The sequence below is a fragment of the Aethalodelphis obliquidens genome, unplaced genomic scaffold, assembly GCF_003676395.1.
Source record: "Aethalodelphis obliquidens isolate GAN/ISIS:26980383/991018 unplaced genomic scaffold, ASM367639v1 scaffold53, whole genome shotgun sequence".
In the NCBI taxonomy this organism is placed as follows: domain Eukaryota; kingdom Metazoa; phylum Chordata; class Mammalia; order Artiodactyla; family Delphinidae; genus Aethalodelphis; species Aethalodelphis obliquidens.
In genome coordinates this window covers 11415298-11433982 of record NW_020837997.1, presented here as the reverse complement: position 1 = coordinate 11433982, position 18685 = coordinate 11415298, and the positions used below count along the sequence as shown (strand labels likewise).

Genomic DNA, 18685 nt, shown 5'->3' with positions numbered 1-18685 from the left:
GTTTATTTTCTTTTGCATCTGTTTTAGGCACCTGATACTTAAAAAAACCCAAAACCTGGTGTTATAATGTTTCCTTTTAAGATACATTTTAATTAATTTATTTATTTTTATTTTTGGCTGTGTTGGGTCTTCATTTCTGTAGGAGGGCTTTCTCTAGTTGCGGCAAGGGGGCGCCCCTCTTCATCGCAGTGCGTGGGCCTCTCACTATCGCGGCCTCTCTTGTTGCGGAGCACAGGCTCCAGACGCACAGGCTTAGTAGTTGTGGCGCACGGGCTTAGTAGTTGTGGCGCACGGGCTTAGTTGCTCCGCGGCATGTGGGATCTTCCCAGACCAGGGCTTGAACCTGTGTCCCCTGCATTGGCAGGCAGATTCTCAACCACTGCGCCACCAGGGAAGCCCTAAGATACATTTGTTGAAGAAAGTTTAGTACCATCTTCAGCATTATTATGTATTTGGCTTTTTTCTTCAATAAATTTATTTTTGAAAGACACTTAGTAACACGATGGTAAATTAGACCAGTATCAGATGCCCCAATTAGAAGGTAATTGTAAAAGCAATGTAACATGAAAATAAATGTTACTAGGGACTTCCCTGGCGGTCCAGTGGTTGACTCAGCGCTTCCACTGCAGGGGGCACGGGTTCAATCCCTGGTCCTTCCGGAAACTAAGATCCCACATGCTACACTATGCCGCCAAAAAAAAAAAAAAAGTTACTAAATTCTCTCGAGGGTTTTGGTGATCATTTAAGTGTACTCTAACTTGGAGATTCTGTTGGTGATCTGAGATTTCTACAGTGTTCTTCCTGCAGCAGGGAGGACATTTGGGGATTAACCATGCTCCCAGAGAGAAGAATCAGGGCGCGGTTCTTTCTTATCACTTTCTCAGCCCATTCCACCTCGCTCATGCATGAACGGGATTGTCCCCTACCTGGTGGGCTTCTCCATATATATGTACACAACGTGGCCCACGACTCTCATCAAACTACGCTCCTGGTCAGATTCTCCCTGGGATTACACATTAACCCCAATGTTTAACCTGGAAGGGGCTTCATTTTATATAACCTTTAGATCCATCGTCCCATTTTGCAGATGGGGAACCAGAGTCTCAGAGGGGAGGAGTGACTCTGTGATGTCACAGCCAAGTTGACTGCTGAGCTGGGGCTAGGACTTCGACCTCCTGGCACCCAGTCCAGAAAGCAATTGCACACAAAATGGGAAAGTTTTGAATTGATTAGAGACGACACAGATATCCCAACTCGGCCGAGAGCAGGTGTCTTTCTCTTGAGACCCGTGGCGCACACTGAATTGTGGGGTTTGCTCCACAGATGGGTTTGGAGCCACTTCAGTGGTGGTGGGGGATTGATTGATCACGGTATTTCGATATACCGTGGCTGGAGGTACATCGGTGATCAAAATATACAGGTCCCTGCTCCCTGGTGTAAACAGATAACATAGATAGATAAACAGAATTCCCTCCCATCAAAGGGGTTGTACTGGGTGTGACTGGGATGGGGGGGTGATTTTGGCTGGGGTGGTCAGGGCAGCTACTTGGAGAGGTGACCACCAGGCTTGGGTTTCATCACAGCTTTGAGGGGTGTTAGGAGTTGAATTGTATCCCCCAGGCCCAAATTCATATGTTGGAGTCCTAACCCCCAGGGCCTCAGAATGTGACTGTATTTGGAGTTGGGGGTTTTCAAAGAGGTAATCGAGTTAAGTGAGGTCACTAGGGTGAGCTCTAACCCATAAGACTGAGGTCCTTGTAAAAAGGTGACATTTGCACACAGAGATACAGGGACAAGATGGCATCGAAAAGGCAAGGAGAGGGGCATCCTTGGTGGTGCAGTGGTTAAGAATCTGCCTGCCAGTGCAGGGGACACAGGTTCGAGCCCTGGTCCGGGAAGATCCCACATGCCGTGGAGCAACTAAGCCCGTGCGCAGCAACTACTGAGCCTGCACGTCTGGAGCCCGCAAGCCACAACTACTGAAGCCCACACTCCTAGAGCCCGTGCTCCGCAACAAGAGAAGCCACTGCACTGAGAAGCCTGCACGCTGCAGCGAAGAGTAGCCCCCTGCTCACCACAACTAGAGAAAGCCTGCGCCCAGCAACGAGGACCCAACGCAGCCGATAAATAAATAATAAATTCTTTAAAAAATAATGTAAAAGGCAAGGAGAGAGGCCTCAGAAGGAACCAGCCCTGCTGACACCTTGATCTTGGACTACCAGCCTCTGGGACTGGGAGAGAATACATTTCTGTTGTTGCAGGCCCCCAGTCTGTGGGACTTTGTTTCAGCAGCTACAGCAAACACATTCAGAAGGTGAGGGATGGAGGGCCAGGACGAATTCAGGCTCTGGGGACCCCGACATGCCTCCCCAACCCGAACCTTAAGGACTCCCTCCCAGAAGCCCCAGGGGTGGAGCCAGAGGAGACAAGGTCTCCTCGCCCACAAGGGGAAGGAAGCTGAGTTGACCACATCCACAGCCGTAGGAGGCCTCCTTTTCCTGGTGAGAGGGTCAGCTCTGACCCTTGGACCCACCAGCCATAAAATAATCACCGAGATGAGGTGAGATGAGGTGAGATGAGATGGTGGTGAGACATGGGGGAAGGACTGAGCAGAAGGGTGTGGATTGCGAGATGGCAGGGGCGCTGACCCCGTTTGCTGGTCTAGACTCAGGACCCTCACGGGGTACTGTCCCAGAGGCCACCTGGTCTCCTGAAGCTGGGGGACCCCCTTCCTATGGTTGGCTCAGGGCTAGACCCTGACACCAAGCTTGGAGAACCAGATCTCTGACCCAAGGGACCTCCCAGCTCTTTCCACAAACACATCCCATCCAGCCCCACGCAGAAACTTCTAGAACCATCACAGGACTGACATCAGCCTTCTCATCCTGGAACAAGGCACCACCCTGCCCTCAACTCCCCAGGATCTTTCTGCCGTGGCCTCCCTGACCCAACCCCTCCCATCTCTCTTTCCTGCTTTATTCTTCTATACCTGGTCTCTCCCAATTTATTTATTCTTTAAATTTCTAATTGAAGTATAATTGATTTACAATGTTGTGTTTCTCTTCAATTTATTTATTTACTTGCTTATGCACAACTGATTTTACTTAGCATCTTCCCCACCTCAGAACATCAGCTCCACAGGGGCGGGGCATGGGGAATAATTGGTTATGTTCTCTGCTGGGTCCCCAATGCCTGGCACACATCAGGCACTCAAGAAGTAGTGGTCATTGGGGCTTCCCTGGTGGTGCAGTGGTTAAGAATCCACCTGCTAATGTAGGGGACACGGGTTCGAGCCCTGGTCTGGGAAGATCCCACATACCGCAGAGCAACTAAGCCCGTGCGCCATAACTACTGAGGCCGCGTGCCTAGAGTAATCCCCGCTCGCCGCAAGTAGAGACAGCCCGTGTGCAGCAAGGAAGACCCAACGCAGCCAAAAATAAATAAATAAACTATTAAAAAAAAAGAAGTAGTCACTAGAATGAATGAATGAATTCCCGGACATAACGTCCTTCATGCTTTAGGAAGGACAGAGGGAGCCTCCCACCCCCTGACAAAGTCTCGCCTCTCATGGTATTGGGAGATCCTGGTTCAAACTTCCTGTCTTCAGTCACCCCTGAGAGCCAGGAACCCCTTGGACTGGGAAGCCTGGAGGATTAGGTGCTAATCAGTTGGCATTGCCCAAGAGCCCGATCAGAGTCCCCCTGTCCCCAGCCCCTGCCTCAGCCACACCCATGTCACAAGGGTTTTACTCACTGCCTGGCCTGGCCGTACCCCAAGGGAGAGTCCCAGAGAAAGAGGGGGAGGAGGGGCAAGGGAGGGGGGAAGCAGGTGCTCCCAGACCCCCTCACCTCTTTCCCCCAAAACTGACCTAAAGGGAGAAGTAGAAAGGACCCTCTGGCAAGCAGCCAAAGGAATGTGGAGGTGACATGGTGCCGAGGGACATGTCCCCATCTGGGGCAGGGGACCTGGGCGTTGTCTCAATGGTGGCTGACTCATGGAGTGGCCATGGTGAATCATAACCCCTTATTAGCCCCTCTGTCCTCCTGTGCAAAATGGGGACTGTCATTAGGGCCAGACTTGTGCTGAGGTCAAAGGGCTGAGGGGGCCGGAAAATGACAAGCAGACGTCTGCCCTTCGAGCACCTCGGAAGCTGAGCGGGGCGTGTTTCTTACAGATTCATATACTAGTAATAATAGTAATAACCCTAAAAACGGCCAGAGTTTGAGACCTGGCTGTGTGGGCGTCCCTTCTGAGCACTCCACATGTTATAATGGATCAAACCCCCAAGAACCCGGTGAAGCAGGGCCTTTATCCCCCATTTTACAGATAAAGAAAATGAGTCAAGAGGAGCAAAGTTATTTGCCCACAGTTACAAGTGGTAGAGGCAGGATTCGAAACCAGGCCCTGCTCTACCCCAGCCAGTTCCATGGAAATATTCTCACTTTAAAGTGTTTAGCAGTTACATCAGAAAAGTACAAAGCAAAATGAAGTTTCGTATTAACAATAAATTTTTGTCAATCTGAATGACTGAATTCATAAACCCAAGCTGTTACCATTTCAACGTGCAGTCAATGTCACAGTTATGAACGCAGTATTTCACTTTTTTTCATGCTAAGTCTTGGATATCCAATGTGTATTTCACACGTACAACCCATCTCAATGTGGATGCTCAGTTTTCATCAGAAATCCTCGATCTGTATTTATAGAGTTCAGAGAATTTACAGTAAAAATGTAGATTCACATATGCAACTTGTTCCACATATACTCAAAAGTTGTCTGTTAACTGAATTAAGTATCAATTTTTTAAATTTAAATGAATAGAAATTAAATAAAAGTTAAAATCCAGTTCCTCAGTCACACTTTTTATACTTCAAGCGCTCAGTAACCACATGTGAACTTAATCCTGCTGTTGGGCTGAGCAAGTCTAATCCACAGAACCTGCGGATTACAGAAAACGTTTTCTGAAAAGGGCCAGATAGTAAATATTTTCAGCTTTGCGGGCCAAAGTGTCTCTGTCAAGACTATGCCACTGTGTGACAGCAACTGTAAGCAACATGTAAACTAGTGGGAGTGACCATGTGCCAACAAAGTTTTATTTATAAAAACAAGTAAGAGGCCAGAATTGGCCCATAGACTGTAGTTTGTCAGCCACACACTAAACTCCATGATTATATTTATACATGTTCAGTTGTTCCTTCTACAAGTATTGATTGGTCAGCTTCTGCGTACCAGGCACAGTTCCAGGCACTAGGGATACTGCACACAGTAGGTCTTGTCCTAATGATTGTCCCTATTTTGCAGGTGAATTCTAGCTAGAGACTTTATGGTACTCCACCCCACAACCTTCCCTATCTCTGACTTGTTAAGCACCTGGATCAATGTTGATGTATAGAAGGAGTAAAAGACACTTTTGTAGACTGAAATAATTAATGAATATTGACATTCCCTAGGATGTGTCCCTCTGCCTGGCACAGAATAGACACTCCATAAATGTTTGTTGAATGAATGTACACTGTGATAAATGAACAAAATATATAGTGTCGGGTGACAGTAAGTTTCTATGAAGAAACATAAATCGAGATGGGGATGGAGACTGGTTTTAAAGAAGGTAGTCATGGAGAGCTTCATGGAGGAGGTGAATTCGAGCAGCCATTTAAATGTGAAAGGAGCCAGCCACAGGGAGATCTAGGAAAGGGGATAGGACAGCAAGTGCAGAGGCGCTGAGGGAGGACCGTGCCTGGTGACATGAGTCCAGTGTGGAGGGAGAGAGAGGAAAAGCAGTGGAAGATGGTGCAAAGGTAATGAGGGAGAGGGCTTTTTGAGTCCTAATAAGGAAAGCAGACTATGGGGGCAAGCATGGAAGCCAGGAGGAGGAGAAGGGGGAGAGTGCACTGGTCCAGCCCAGTGAGGATGGGGCTGGACCAGGACCGTAGAAATGGAGCAGGCAAAGAATGAACGTATTTTGAAGGCAGAGCTATCAAAACTTGCTGATGGATTGTAATAAACATGTGCAAAGCCCACTGGAAGATAAACAGAAGCACAAGAGTGTGGGAGCTGAGGGAAGGAGGAGGGTGACAGATACACAGGAAGTAGTGAGAGCCAAAAAATAATGCCACGGAATTCAGAACAGTGGTTACCTCCATGGGGGGAGGGGTAACTCCTGAAAAGGGATTTCTGGAGTTCCGGAATATTCTTTCTTTTTTTTTTTTTGGCCATGCCATGTGATATGCGGGATCTTAGTTCCCCAACCAGGGGTCGAACCTGTGCCCCCTGCAGTGGAAGCCCAGAGTCTTAACCACTGGACTGCCAGGGAAGTCCAAAAATTATATATATTTTTAATTAAAAAAATTTACACAGGGTCTTGGTGCAAACCAATGCTAATAGCATGCCATCAGGTTAGAGTAGAAGAGATTCAGTTATGAGCATTTGACAGCCAAAAAGTAAGGGGGAAGGAAAGCAATGATATGTGAATAGGCGAGGACCATTTTGGCAAATTCAGAACTGGCCAGACATTCTTGAGCATCCACCATGCCCTGAGTAGTGTCAAGGGAGATGAACAGACCTGCCTTCAACCTTCAAGGGCCTCAGTCTAGTTTTGAAAAGACAATACAGACAGGCAGGACCAATCAACAAATACCTAAGGAGAGTGTGTTAAGTGCTAATCTCTATAATCTACATTCAAATGTGAAGTTTGGGGCAGGGGGAGACAGCTCTGTGGACAGGATTAATCAAGGAAAGTAAATAGTTTTTTTGTTTGTTTGTTTTGTTTGTTCAGTGCAAGGGTCAGAAACTCCAGCTCAAAAATTTTAAACCAAAAAGGGAAGTCACTGGCTCACATCACTGCCATGTTTCTGAAGCCAAGGAGTGGATTTCAGGTATGGCTGAGTCCAGGACTTCAGACCATGTTGTCAGGGATTGATTGCTCTCTGTCTGCTCTGCTGTATTCTGGGTGGGCTTCATTCTCAGATAGCTTCTCCCATCATGGGGTAATGATGGCCAACAGCCCCAAATCTACACTCCTACAGCTCAGCACCCCGAGAGTGCTATAGAGTGGAAAGGGGAGTTCTGGAGTGAAGTGACTTCCCAGGGTCTAATGTAATATCTGTAATATCTGTGAGGTGTGGAGGTAGAGTTCACACACACGTCCGTCTGTCTCCAAACCCTGAGTTCTTCTTAGCCACTGAATCATACTACCTCCTATAGAACTGTCCCCAAGCTGCAGAGGAAATGGTTAGCATTTTCTCAATTTTAAGAGTTTTCTCGTTTGAATTTTTTTCAGTCTTTTCTGACTTTTAACTACCACTTGTCTGAGCTAGAATCTAGTACAGTATGCAATCTCCAGTCAGTAAAGATTCAGGAAGCAGTTTCTATGTGCCCTAAACTAAATGCTGGGATTTTATAGATAGGAATCTTGTATGTTTAAGGGTGTGAGACTGCATATCATAACTTCATGGTGTTTCACATAGAACCCAGTGGCTTTTGAACATCTTACCACTTGAGTACCTCTGAAACCCACAGAGGGAAGTTATTTGCCCTGGGCAAAAAGATAAGAGCTAATATAGATCTGGGCTACAGTTCCTTCAGGCTCCATGAAGAAATGTAAATGTTCCCAAGAAAAATAATATATTCACCCAAAATCAGTCATTCACATTTTACCTAGGTCTAGTTATATCTAAGTAACATCTGAGAGGGGGTGATTTTTGCCCTGGGGAAAAATACTAAGAACTAATCTTTGAGTTATAATGCCTTAAGGCTCCATAAGAAAATGTAAATGCTCCCAAGCAAAGGAATATATGTGCCTGATATCAGTCATTCACACTGCAGTTGGAATTAGCTCAAAGTTCTTCGAGCACATTTTCCCTGAGGTAACCTCAGAGATGGAAAGGAAGAGGGATCTGTGAGAAAAGCACAGGTATAGGGAGACTGCCTCCTGTCAGGACTTGGCTGGCAATTACTGATATGGTAGTGTTCACATCAGAATAAAGCAATAATGATGAGAGGGAGGCATCACCTTATTTAAGGAACGTTACAGGCAAGGCAGTGGGAATGCTGGACTTTGGGGACCCAGGTGGATCAATTTACTTTTGTAGAGGGGGCAGCTCCTAAACACTAACTCTAATACAAGGTGAGCTTGTATTAGAAAACTTGGGAAACTATGGAAAAGGTATGTTTTGCATTTTATTTGTTTTTTGTTTTTTGTTTTTGCGGTACGCGGGGCTCTCACTGTGGTGGCCTCTCCCGTTGCGGAGCACAGGCTCTGGACGTGCAGGCTCAGCGGCTGTGGCTCACGGGCCCAGCCTCTCCGCAGCATGTGGGATCTTCCCAGACCAGGGCACCAACCCGTGTCCCCTGCATCGGCAGGTGGACTCTCAACCACTGCACCACCAGGGAAGCCCCTATTTCTTTTTTTTTTAAAGTTAAATTGTATTTCTTTGTTTGGAATATGTACATCGGGCACATGGCTGAGAATTCCAAAATAAATGATTATGCGGGGAAAAGCCCTCCTTCTTCTCTATCCCACCTCCCAGCTCCCAGCCCTGAAGGTTACCACCGTTACCAGATTCTTGTGTCTCATTCCAGAGATATTCTATAAATATATAAGAAACATGTATACACATTCATTTTTCCTTTTGTCACACAGAGACAGTATCTTGTGTTGTGCACCTTAATTTTTACTTAACCAGTGCATTTTCAATGGGAAAGATATTATCTTCAAGGGGGTTGTGAAAACTAGTTCTTAGGGGGTGAAAAAAAATCTTACTCTTTTACTGTATAAAGCACAGATATACATATGGTACAGAAGCATGTATATAGAATACATGTGGATTTACAGTTTCATGGGGGAGCAGTTAGGAAAATGTCTTCAAAGACTCCTTGCGGGAGGGCCAGAATAAAAAAAATGTTGAGAAACACTGAAATAACCATGTATTTTCAATATTGTCCCATATCAGTACATAAAGAGAACCCTCATTCTATTTCACAGCTACATAATATTCCATTGTGTTAACACATCAGACTCTATTAATCAATCCCCTATTGACAGATATTTTGGTTGTTTCTAATGTTTTCCTAAACGCATTATGTACATGGTTGTGCATTATGTATTTAGTATGCTTTTTATTGAGGTAGAATTAATTTACAGTAATGATGCACAGGTCTTAGGTGTGTTCAATTGGCTGAGTTTTGACAATTCTAGGCAATCATGTAACCACCATTAAAAATAAGATATGGAATATTTTCTCCCCCCTAGAAAGTTCCTTCATGCCCCCGTCCACTCAATTGCCCACTCTACTTCAGGCAACCACTTTCTATCACCAAGAATTACTTTTGCCTCTTCTCTGGGTGTCGTATAAATGGGATCCTACAGTATTCTTCTGTGTCTGGCTTCTTTTATCTCAATACATTTGAGATTCATCCGTGTTGTTGAATGTATCAGTAATTTATTCCTTTTTGTGGCTGAGTACTATTGTGTTGTATGGATACACCAGTTTGTTTATCCACTCCCCTATTGTTGGGTATTTGAGTTGTTTACAGTTCAGGACAATTATGAATCAGGCTGCTGTGAACATTCATGTACAAGTCCTTCTGTGAACATATATTTATATTTCTCTTAGGTAAATACCCAGGAATAAAATTGCTAAGTCATCTGGTAAATGCATGTTTAACTTTATAAGAGATTTCCCAATTGTCCAAAGTTTCCCCAAGTGGTTGGACCCTTTTGGTTCCCACAAACAGTGGGTGAGAGTTCCAGTTGCCCCAGATTTTCCGCCAACAACTGATGTTGTCTTTTGTATTGCAGTCAGTCTAGTGGGTATCTTTAAACGTTTTCATATATCAGAAATGGTTCAGTATCAATCAAGTGCAACTTAAAAACAAACCTACACCTACGCAATTATGTTTAAGAAATGCTACAAACTCTGTCCCTTCCAAGGGTGTTACAGAGTGTGGTAAAGGCTCTGACAAGTTCCACAAATCTGTTTATTAACACAGTATTCCTCAATCAACACAGCATCCTCTTGTGTTATGTTTCATACTTTTAAAATAATTAATTAATTTTTGGCTGCATTGGGTCTTCATTGCTGCACGCAGGCTTTCTCTAGTTGTGGCGAGCAGGGACTGCTCTTCATTGCGGTGCGCGGGCTTCTCATTGCGGTGGCTTCTCTTCTTGTGGAGCACGGGCTCTAGGCGTGTGGGCTTTAGTAGGTGTGGTGCAGGCTCAGTAGGTGTGGCGCACGGGCTTAGTTGCTCCACGACATGTGGGATCTTCCTGGACCAGGGCTCGAACCCGTGTCCCCTGCATTGGCAGGCGGATTCTTAACCACTGCGCCACCAGGGAGGTCCCATGTTTCGTGCTTAAACACATTGGTGGAATCTATTGTGGGAATTTTACTTTAGATTCCAACTTAGCATCGCTTTGAAGCATGTGGTCATGTCCAGTAAATTAGGTCGTATGATTCCAAGGGCATCAGAAAGTCCTCTTGTCCCTCAAATGCTTATCTTTATCCTACCTTTTCAGACGTCTCTTCATTAGGACATATAAAAGCCTTCCAAAGCCCACGATTATAAAATTACAAAAAAGTACAAATATCCTGGGGAGGTGGACTATGGGGTCTAAATCTATGTGAAGGTGTAAATGAGTAATACCAGATCCATGATTCTGGCAGGTTTTGATAAGAAGAGGAGGAAGTTCTATGTCAAGGGCACCGGGGCTCCTCAGAGTCATAAATGGGAGCGAGGGGGAGGCAGAGACAAGCCCAGAAGTCAAACTTCACCTACTTTCTCCACCTGCTGACACTGCCCTGGAAAGGAGCCTCCACAGCAAAGGCTGAATAAATATTATGACTAGGAAAGCCAAACCAAACCAAACAAACCCCTTAAAAAATCCAACACACACAAATCCAACACAGAGTGGTTAAAAAGGAAATAAGAGATGCAGAGGTCAAGAGTGAGATAATGTCCCCCATCCAGAGGGGGGCAGTTACCGTAACGCAGGGATTCTCCCGCCAGGCACTGCTGACATCCGGGCCAGGCTTTCTCTGTGTGGGGCTGTTCCAGGCATTGTGAGGTGTGGAGCAGCATTCCTGACGCTCACTCATTCCACGCCTGGAGCACCCCCAGTTGTGACAGCCACAGATGTTACCGTCAGATAAGAGAACCACTCTGGCGCAGCACATAATAGGTCGTCCTTAAATTTTTGATGCATGAATAAATAATGGCTGGTCCAGGGAGAAATGTACGCCAGGATGTGAATTTCTTGAGAGCAAGGAGGGTGTCTGAGTTACTGTGTAAACCTAGCACCTACCGTCGTGCCCGGCACACAGAAGGTTCGTCATCCATTCACTAATCTCCAACAGCTTCCTGCTGTATTTAGTATAAACCAAACTCCTTGCCACAGACTGCAAGGCCCTGCACGACCTGCCCCGTCCCCTCCCTGCCCTCCCCTCCTCCCTCTCTCACTCTGCTCCATCCACATGGGCCTCCTGGCTGTTCCTCCAACACGCCAGGCCCCATCCTGCCCCAGGACCTTTGCACATGCTGTTCCTTGGCCTGAAACACCCTTCCACTAGATCTCCCAGTGGCTGGCTCTTTCTCATCATTCAGGACTGTACTTAAATGTCACCTTTTTTTTGGCCATGCCACATGGCATGTGAGATCTTAGTTCCCCGACCAGGGATTGAACCCGCATCCCTGCATTGGAAATGTGGAGTCTTAACAGATGGACCACCAGCAAAGTCCCTAAATGTCACCTCTAAAAAGAAGCCTTTGCCAGCCCTCTGTTGCCCTTTACATGATGACATTTAGTTTCTTGGTAGCATTTGTCCATTTGTTAGTTTTCTGGTGTGTTTATGCATTTATGGTCTAGCTCATCCACTGCCTTATCCCCAGGGCCTTAAATAGTGCTTGGCACACAGGAGGTGCCCAATGAGTAAGAGTTGACTGAGCACCTCCTGTGTGCCGGGCACTTCCTAGACACTGGGGACCCAGCTGAGAACAAAAGAGCCTCTATCTTAGCCCCGAAGTCACTCACATGAAGAGGCAGGGGAGGAATGAGGGAAGAATACAGGCAAGTAAACAAGAAAATTTCAAATAGTGAGGATTTCAGTGAAACCAGTGATGTGATAAAGAGGTACAAGGTGAGGGCTCCTCTCTGGTGAGGGGTCAGAGACGGCCTCTCAGCTGTCTGGGCTGAGATCCACAGATAGAAAACATTCCCAAATATGTGAATGCAGTGATAGATTCGGGGTGGAGGGGATAGGAGTTCCAGGCAGAGGGAACAGCTAGTGCAAAGGCCCTGAGGAGGGAATAAGTTTGGCTCAATGAATATTTATTGAGAATAAATGAATGATAGAAGATTCTAGAAGGAATCGATTGTTCTGGTTTGGCCGTGGAGAGCTTGCTTGCGGGCAGGGGGTTGGGGGTTGCCAGCTCCAATGAGGGAAGGGGGCTCCTGGCAGAGGGAAGGGCTCTAGCGGAGGCCTGGGCAGTTCTTCTTGGTTCTGTTCTGAGAGTGGACAGGACCCAGCCAGGGGCCCTGGGCTTTCCTGGAGCCAACATCCAGGGATTATGACGAGAAACAGTCCCTGAAAGTAGGGGAGAGGTCATGTCAGAGCCGCGGCTCCCCAGACTTTGGCCTTTGCCCACTGCCGGCTGGAAAAGCACGAAACATCTGAGATAACGGTCTTCCCTCCCCTCCCCCTAGCCTGCCCCTGTGTCACTGGCCCTTAACCCTGTCTGTCTTGCCTGTTCCCCAATCAGCACCTGGGGGTGGGCTAGGAGCGCCCCAGGACTATTTCAGCATCTTTTAGGGGTGGTGACAGAGCCACAGAGAAGAGCCGGCTGAGCCTGGGAGCCCTGGTGGTGGGGTGAGCCCCCAGCTCGCAGCAGACGCAGAAGTGGCTGGAGAAAGAGCTGGCCAGGCTCATGAATGGGGAATTAGCAGTTGGAAAGGTGAGCCCTGCACTGGTCTCCAGGTGAGGGAGGGTTTATGCCAGGAACCTTCCCCAAGCTCCCAGGGTTGGCAGGAATCTCACATTCCATTTTACAGATGAGAAGACTGAGGCCCAGAGGGAGAATGCAACGACCAAAATTGTGTCTCCATTCTGGGGCTGCTCCTGGTCTTTCTTCCTGGTCCCCCCACCTTCCAGAAGGGGGGAATTTGGGCAGCATGGGAGTGCAGGAGAGGGCTAGTTCCATCGGCTGATCATCCCCACGGGGGCATCTGTCTACCACTTTTTAAAGAAATTGGCTGTCAGGCCCCGGGAGTCTCTGGGTTGGCCCCAAAACACAGATTTGGAGACAGAAGTCCAGCAAGCAGGAGCAGCAGGCCCGACCTTGGGGCTGGAGCCGGGATAGAACTGGAGCAGGATGGACCTCAGGGTGGTGTGCAGATGGGTGGTGGGGAGGAGAAGGGCTGCGTGACCCTCACAAATGTCCCCTCCTTGCCCCAGATGGCTTCCTCCACCAGTCTCACGTGCCCTACCGACAGCCTGGAACTCTTGGATCTCCTGTTTGACCGGCAGGACGGCATCCTGAGACACATAGAGCTGGGCGAGGACTGGGGCCACGTTGAGGACCAGGTGATAACCCGCTGCATTTACCCCAGGGCCAGAGCAGGACCCCACTCAGCTCTGTGCGTTTATTGCTCATGTGTGAGATTTTAGCAAAGCACGTTATTGTATGGAACCTCTCAGCGACCTAAGGGGCAGATACCATCACCTCCTTCTTATAGGTGGGGAAAAGCGAGGCCCAGAGAGGGGTGGTAACTTGTCCTGGGTCACACACACAGCAGTTTGGAGTTGGGTCCAGACTTAAACTTGGGGCCTGAGCCTCGACACGGTTGGATGTTGTTCCCGTGCTACATGACTGTGTTCAGGCTCCAACAACACTGAGGGCAAGGAGCGTTAGCTCTTTCCATCTTACAGAAAGGACACGTGAGGCCCAGAGAGGGTCAGTGGCTTGCCCAGAGACACACAGCTATCCAAACCGAAACATAGGCCTCCTAATTCCCACCGTCCCTCTCCGTCCCAACAGGTCCTGCCAGGCCCGAACTCTGATGATTTCCTCAACTCCATCCTGGGTTCTGGCGAATCAGTGCCCAGCTCCCCGACCTGGTCTCCTGCGGCCAGTGACAGTGGCATCTCAGAAGATCTGCCCTCCGACCCCCAGGACACCCCTCCACACAGTGGGGTGGCTGCCACCCCAGTCAGCTGCCATAGCACAGAGTCTGGCAAGGGGCCCTGCCCCTCCTACCATACTGGCCCTGCCTGCCCCACCAGGAACCTTGGGCCAGTGGCCCAAGGGCTTGAGGCTTCCGTTGCCATAGACCTGGGTGAGTCCTGTGTCTTTGCTAACTACCCTCACCTTCTCCCAGGCACTGTACACGCAAACCCATTTTCGGTACGCAGGCCTCTCACTGTTGTGGCCTCTCCCGTTGCGGAGCACAGGCTCCGGACGCGCAGGCTCAGCGGCCATGGGTCATGGGCCCAGCAGCTCCGCGGCATGTGGGATCTTCCCGGACCGGGGCACGAACCCGTGTCCCCTGCATCGGCAGGTGGACTCTCAACCACTGCGTCACCAGGGAAGCCCATGCAAACCCACCTTTTGAGATGGGTATTGGGATGCCGTCTGTCACGGGCCCGTTTTTCAGGTGGTTAAGAAATGAGTCAGAGCCGCAAAGGTGGGATGCGCCCCTGGCAGGCTGGTTCCTGCCGCAAGCATCATGCTGGCAACCTCATTTTTGTACCTTCCGTGCCTGGATCATAGTAGACGCTCAATGAAAGTGTGTGAGGTCACGGGATCCCAGGCCTTGGGGTGTTCCCCCTGGACCTGGAGAAAGGCCTGATGCAGAAGCCACCGCCAACAGGGTATCCTTTGTCTCTTGAGCATTGCGATGGTATGGGAACGCTTATTAGTCCCTTTGGAGACTTGACAAAACTAAGGCTCAGAGAGGTTTAGTCCCTTGCCCAAGGTCACACAGCTCCACCCAGTCGAGATTAGAGCAAAGGGCTATTTGACTCTGAAGTCTGTGCTCTCCAGAGCAGCTCACCTACAGTTTGCCAGGTACCTGGTGGGAGGGAACCACAGGTGAATCAGACCTGGTCCTTCCCCCAAGGGAGAGGTAAGGCCAGGCCAACTGCAGATCCAGCTTATAATGCTGGGCAATAACAGCTACTCCCTCCCGGGTTGACAGTGGGTCCCTGACAATGTCCTGATGAATCTGGGTTCCCATCTTATGGTGGAGGGGAGACTGAGGCACCAGGTCTTGGGGCCCCAAGCTGTGCTACAAATCCCTAGCACATTGGGGTCAATGCTGGGAGCTTTGCTGGAGGAGGGAAGTAGAAGCTGGGAGCTCAGGGGCCCCCCGCCTGACTCCTTCCCTGTCTCTGTCCCCATCTGCCCTGTCAGAAATGTGGAGCCCAGGCCTGTACGCCGGGGAGCAGGCTGAGCTGGCCAACTCACCCCCACACTGCAACCTCACAGTGAAAGACCTCCTCCTCTCTGGCAGTGGCGGGGACTTGGTGAGCAGTCCCTACCCGACCCCTGGAACATCAGAGGTGGGAGGGCACTGGAGTTCATGGGGGGCCCCAATACCCCCATTTTGGAGACTGGAAGACAGTCACAGACAGGGGATGATAGTAGTCCAAGGTAAGTCCAAGTCACTTACTCTGACTTACACCCAGAGTAAGTCAGTGGGTCCCAGTCCTGAGTTCTCTGTCTCCTGGGCTGGGATACTTTCTACTATAGTAGTAGTATTAAAAAAAAAAAAAAAAGGGCTAAAACTCACCAAGCATCTACTATAGGCCAGGCACTCTTCTAAATGCTCTTAATGTATCATCTTTTAATTCACAGCAACCCTGAAAACTGGGGCTCTTATCTTAATTCTACGTTTGAGGAAATGGGCACAGAGAGGTCCAGTAATTTGACCTAAGTCACACAGCTGCTGCAGGCTTAATCCCTGGGCTGGCCCATTGGGCCTACTGTGCCCATTGCACGCTGACTGAGGGCTGTCTATCTTGCCCTGGGGTTCGACTACAGGTAAACCAGACCTGAGAACCCAATCAGTACCTCCATTTCTCAGATGAGAAAGCCAATGCCCAGAGAAGTTAAGCCACAAACCCAAAGTCACACAGCAAGAAAGTGGCTGAGTCAGAATTTGAACTCTAATTTGCCTGATGCCCAAAGTTGTCCTGACAACCTCTAAGAAAGAGCAGAACACCCCTCTTGACTTGAGAGATGCACGGTGAGCACCAGCTGTGTGCTCAGCCTCTGGGGACCTCATGGTCAAAAGGGGACAACTGACTGCTCATGGAAGTGTACCCATAAGGGAGAGAGGCTGGAGGGGCATTGCAGGTCCAGGAAGGCTTCCTGGAGGAGGCAGAACTTCAGCAGGTCTTGAAAGATAGGAAAGGTGAATGACTGCTCTGGAAATACTAACTGGCTTTTGTAAATGTGTCAAGTTTAATACTGTTGTTCTGTGTGTGAACAACGTTGGGAAGTGGAAGACCTTATCCCCATTTGGCAGATGAACATACTGAGGCTTGGATCCTGGAGAGAAAATGGTTGGGCTGATCCATGGCCTGGAATTCTAGGGAGTGGAATTTGATCCAGCGAATGTCAGGCTGCCCCAATCTCCACCTTTATTCCTGAGCCTCCCATTCCATGGTGTGACATTCCTAAGACTTGGCTCTCTGATGACCCGATTCTTTCATTTTCCATGTTTCTATTTCATAATTTAAATTTAATTTAAAAAATTTTGAATAGGCAAATGCATTCACATAGTCCAAGTTCCAAAGGTACAAACAAGTAGACAGGGAGAAACACCCCTCACCCCCATTTCCTGGAGGCTCACTTAACCTGTGCCTTGTGTGTTGGATTTTCCCTTTGCTGTTGCAGAATGCACTGCAAGGAATGTTCAGAGCCCAGAGAAGTGCCTGGCATGTAGTAGGTGCTAAGTACATAGCTGTCTAATGACTACTTGTGAAACAAATTAAAAACTTGTATCTAAAGAGCAATTCCTGGAAGTGGAATTGCTGGGTCAGAGGGCTGTGTGCTGGTTCTTTGGAGCCCTAGTGCCAGTGGGGACTTTACAGCAGATGGATCGATTGTTTCTCAGACCTGATGCCTCTTTCATTTCCCAGAGGCGGTCACTCTCCCTGCCCTCAAAGCAATTCTGCTGGTTTCCCCACAGCAACATAACCTGGCAGCCCCCAACCTGTTGCGCCTTGGGACCGGGCATAGCCAGGAGCTGGTGCTGACAGAGGACGAGAAGAAGCTGTTGGCCAAAGAAGGCATCACCCTGCCCACCCAGCTTCCCCTCACCAAGGTGAGTCAGTGGGACTCTGGAGCTCGCCCCCTTTCCTGCAGCTACTTGCCCATGAGTCTCACCTTTGGGTCTCCCACACTAGAATGTTAGGACGTGTCTGTCACCAGAGCCAGAAAAATCATCCTCAAAGCCACCGCAGTGGGGGCTTTCTAGCTGGCCGCAGTCTCCACCCAGCCTGTTCACTCAATATCAGTATCTGAGTTTGCTTTTCCAATTGGAAGACCTCTCTTAGTCTTGATAACTGGCCTCGGGAAAGGCGCTGTTCCCACAGATGGTCAGAAGATGGCGGGATTGCACCAATGCACAAAATCCAGTTGCCAGTACGGGACTGGGTTTGGGAGCTGGGAAGACCTTCAGGACCCAGGACCCCCCTAGAGATTCTGCAAGAATTTCGGGGCAGAAAATCTGGTCTTCAAGTCATCATGGGTCTACCCTCAAGTCCCTGAGTCTGGGATGGCTCTCTTGGGAGGATAATGGGGTGAAGTTGTGGGGTCTGGACAAGAGAGCGGACCCTCCAGCCTGCCTCAGTCTGCTCCCCATGTCACTCTGCAGTATGAGGAGCGAGTGCTGAAGAAAATCCGCCGGAAAATTCGAAACAAACAGTCAGCCCAAGAAAGCCGGAAAAAGAAGAAGGAATATATTGATGGCCTGGAAACTCGGTAAGGCTGGGGTCCCGGGACACCACGCTTAAGGGGGAAACTGAGGCCTGAGAGAGGGATGCAATGGAGCTAAGGTCACAGTTTTCAGGATCTGACAAAATTAGAGTTGTTTCCTTCTCTGGGAGAGACGATTTTTCACGTGAATTGCGAGGATGGAAAAATGCCTAGTAAGGTGGTACAGGGCTCAGGTTCGAGGCCCCTTAATCCCCTAGAAGATGTTATGCCAAGAAGGGAGAAGGTATCATCCATCTTGTCCTGGCTCTTTGCCTGAAGATGGGACATTTACTTCCCTTGCTGAGCATCACTGATCCTCAGAGCTGTCATGGCTTCCTTCAGTGGGGGAGAAGAAAGGCAGAATTTCCTCAACTTAAGAACTGTGCACCCGGGACTTCCCTGTTGGCGCAGTGGTTAAGAATCCACCTGCCAATGCAGGAGACACAGGTTCAAGCCCTGGACTGGGAAGATCCCATATGCCACGGAGCAGCTAAGCCTGTGCACCACAACTACTGAGCCTGCGCTCTAGAGCTCGTGAGCCACAACTGTGGAGCCCATGGACCACAACTACTGAAGCCCACGCGCCTAGAGCCTGTGCTCCGCAACAAAAGAAGCCACTACGATGAGAAACCTGTGCACCACAACGAAGAGTAGCCCCCACCTGACACAACTCGAGAAAACCAATGCGCAGCAACAAAGACACAATGCA

At 48.8% G+C, this 18685-nt stretch overlaps 1 protein-coding gene across 1 annotated transcript in view; it reads left to right on the top strand.

Moving 5' to 3' along the window:
• The window catches only part of CREB3L3 (cAMP responsive element binding protein 3 like 3), a 40573-nt gene that overhangs the window by 16232 nt on the left and 5656 nt on the right, over positions 1-18685 (top strand). Inside the window, exons 3-7 of the mRNA XM_027085486.1 lie at positions 12807-13577; positions 14032-14329; positions 15406-15518; positions 17189-17323; positions 17876-17982. Coding sequence (XP_026941287.1) covers positions 13389-13577; positions 14032-14329; positions 15406-15518; positions 17189-17323; positions 17876-17982 — 842 coding nt within the window. The 5' untranslated portion in view covers positions 12807-13388. The remainder of the gene's footprint in view (positions 1-12806; positions 13578-14031; positions 14330-15405; positions 15519-17188; positions 17324-17875; positions 17983-18685) is intronic.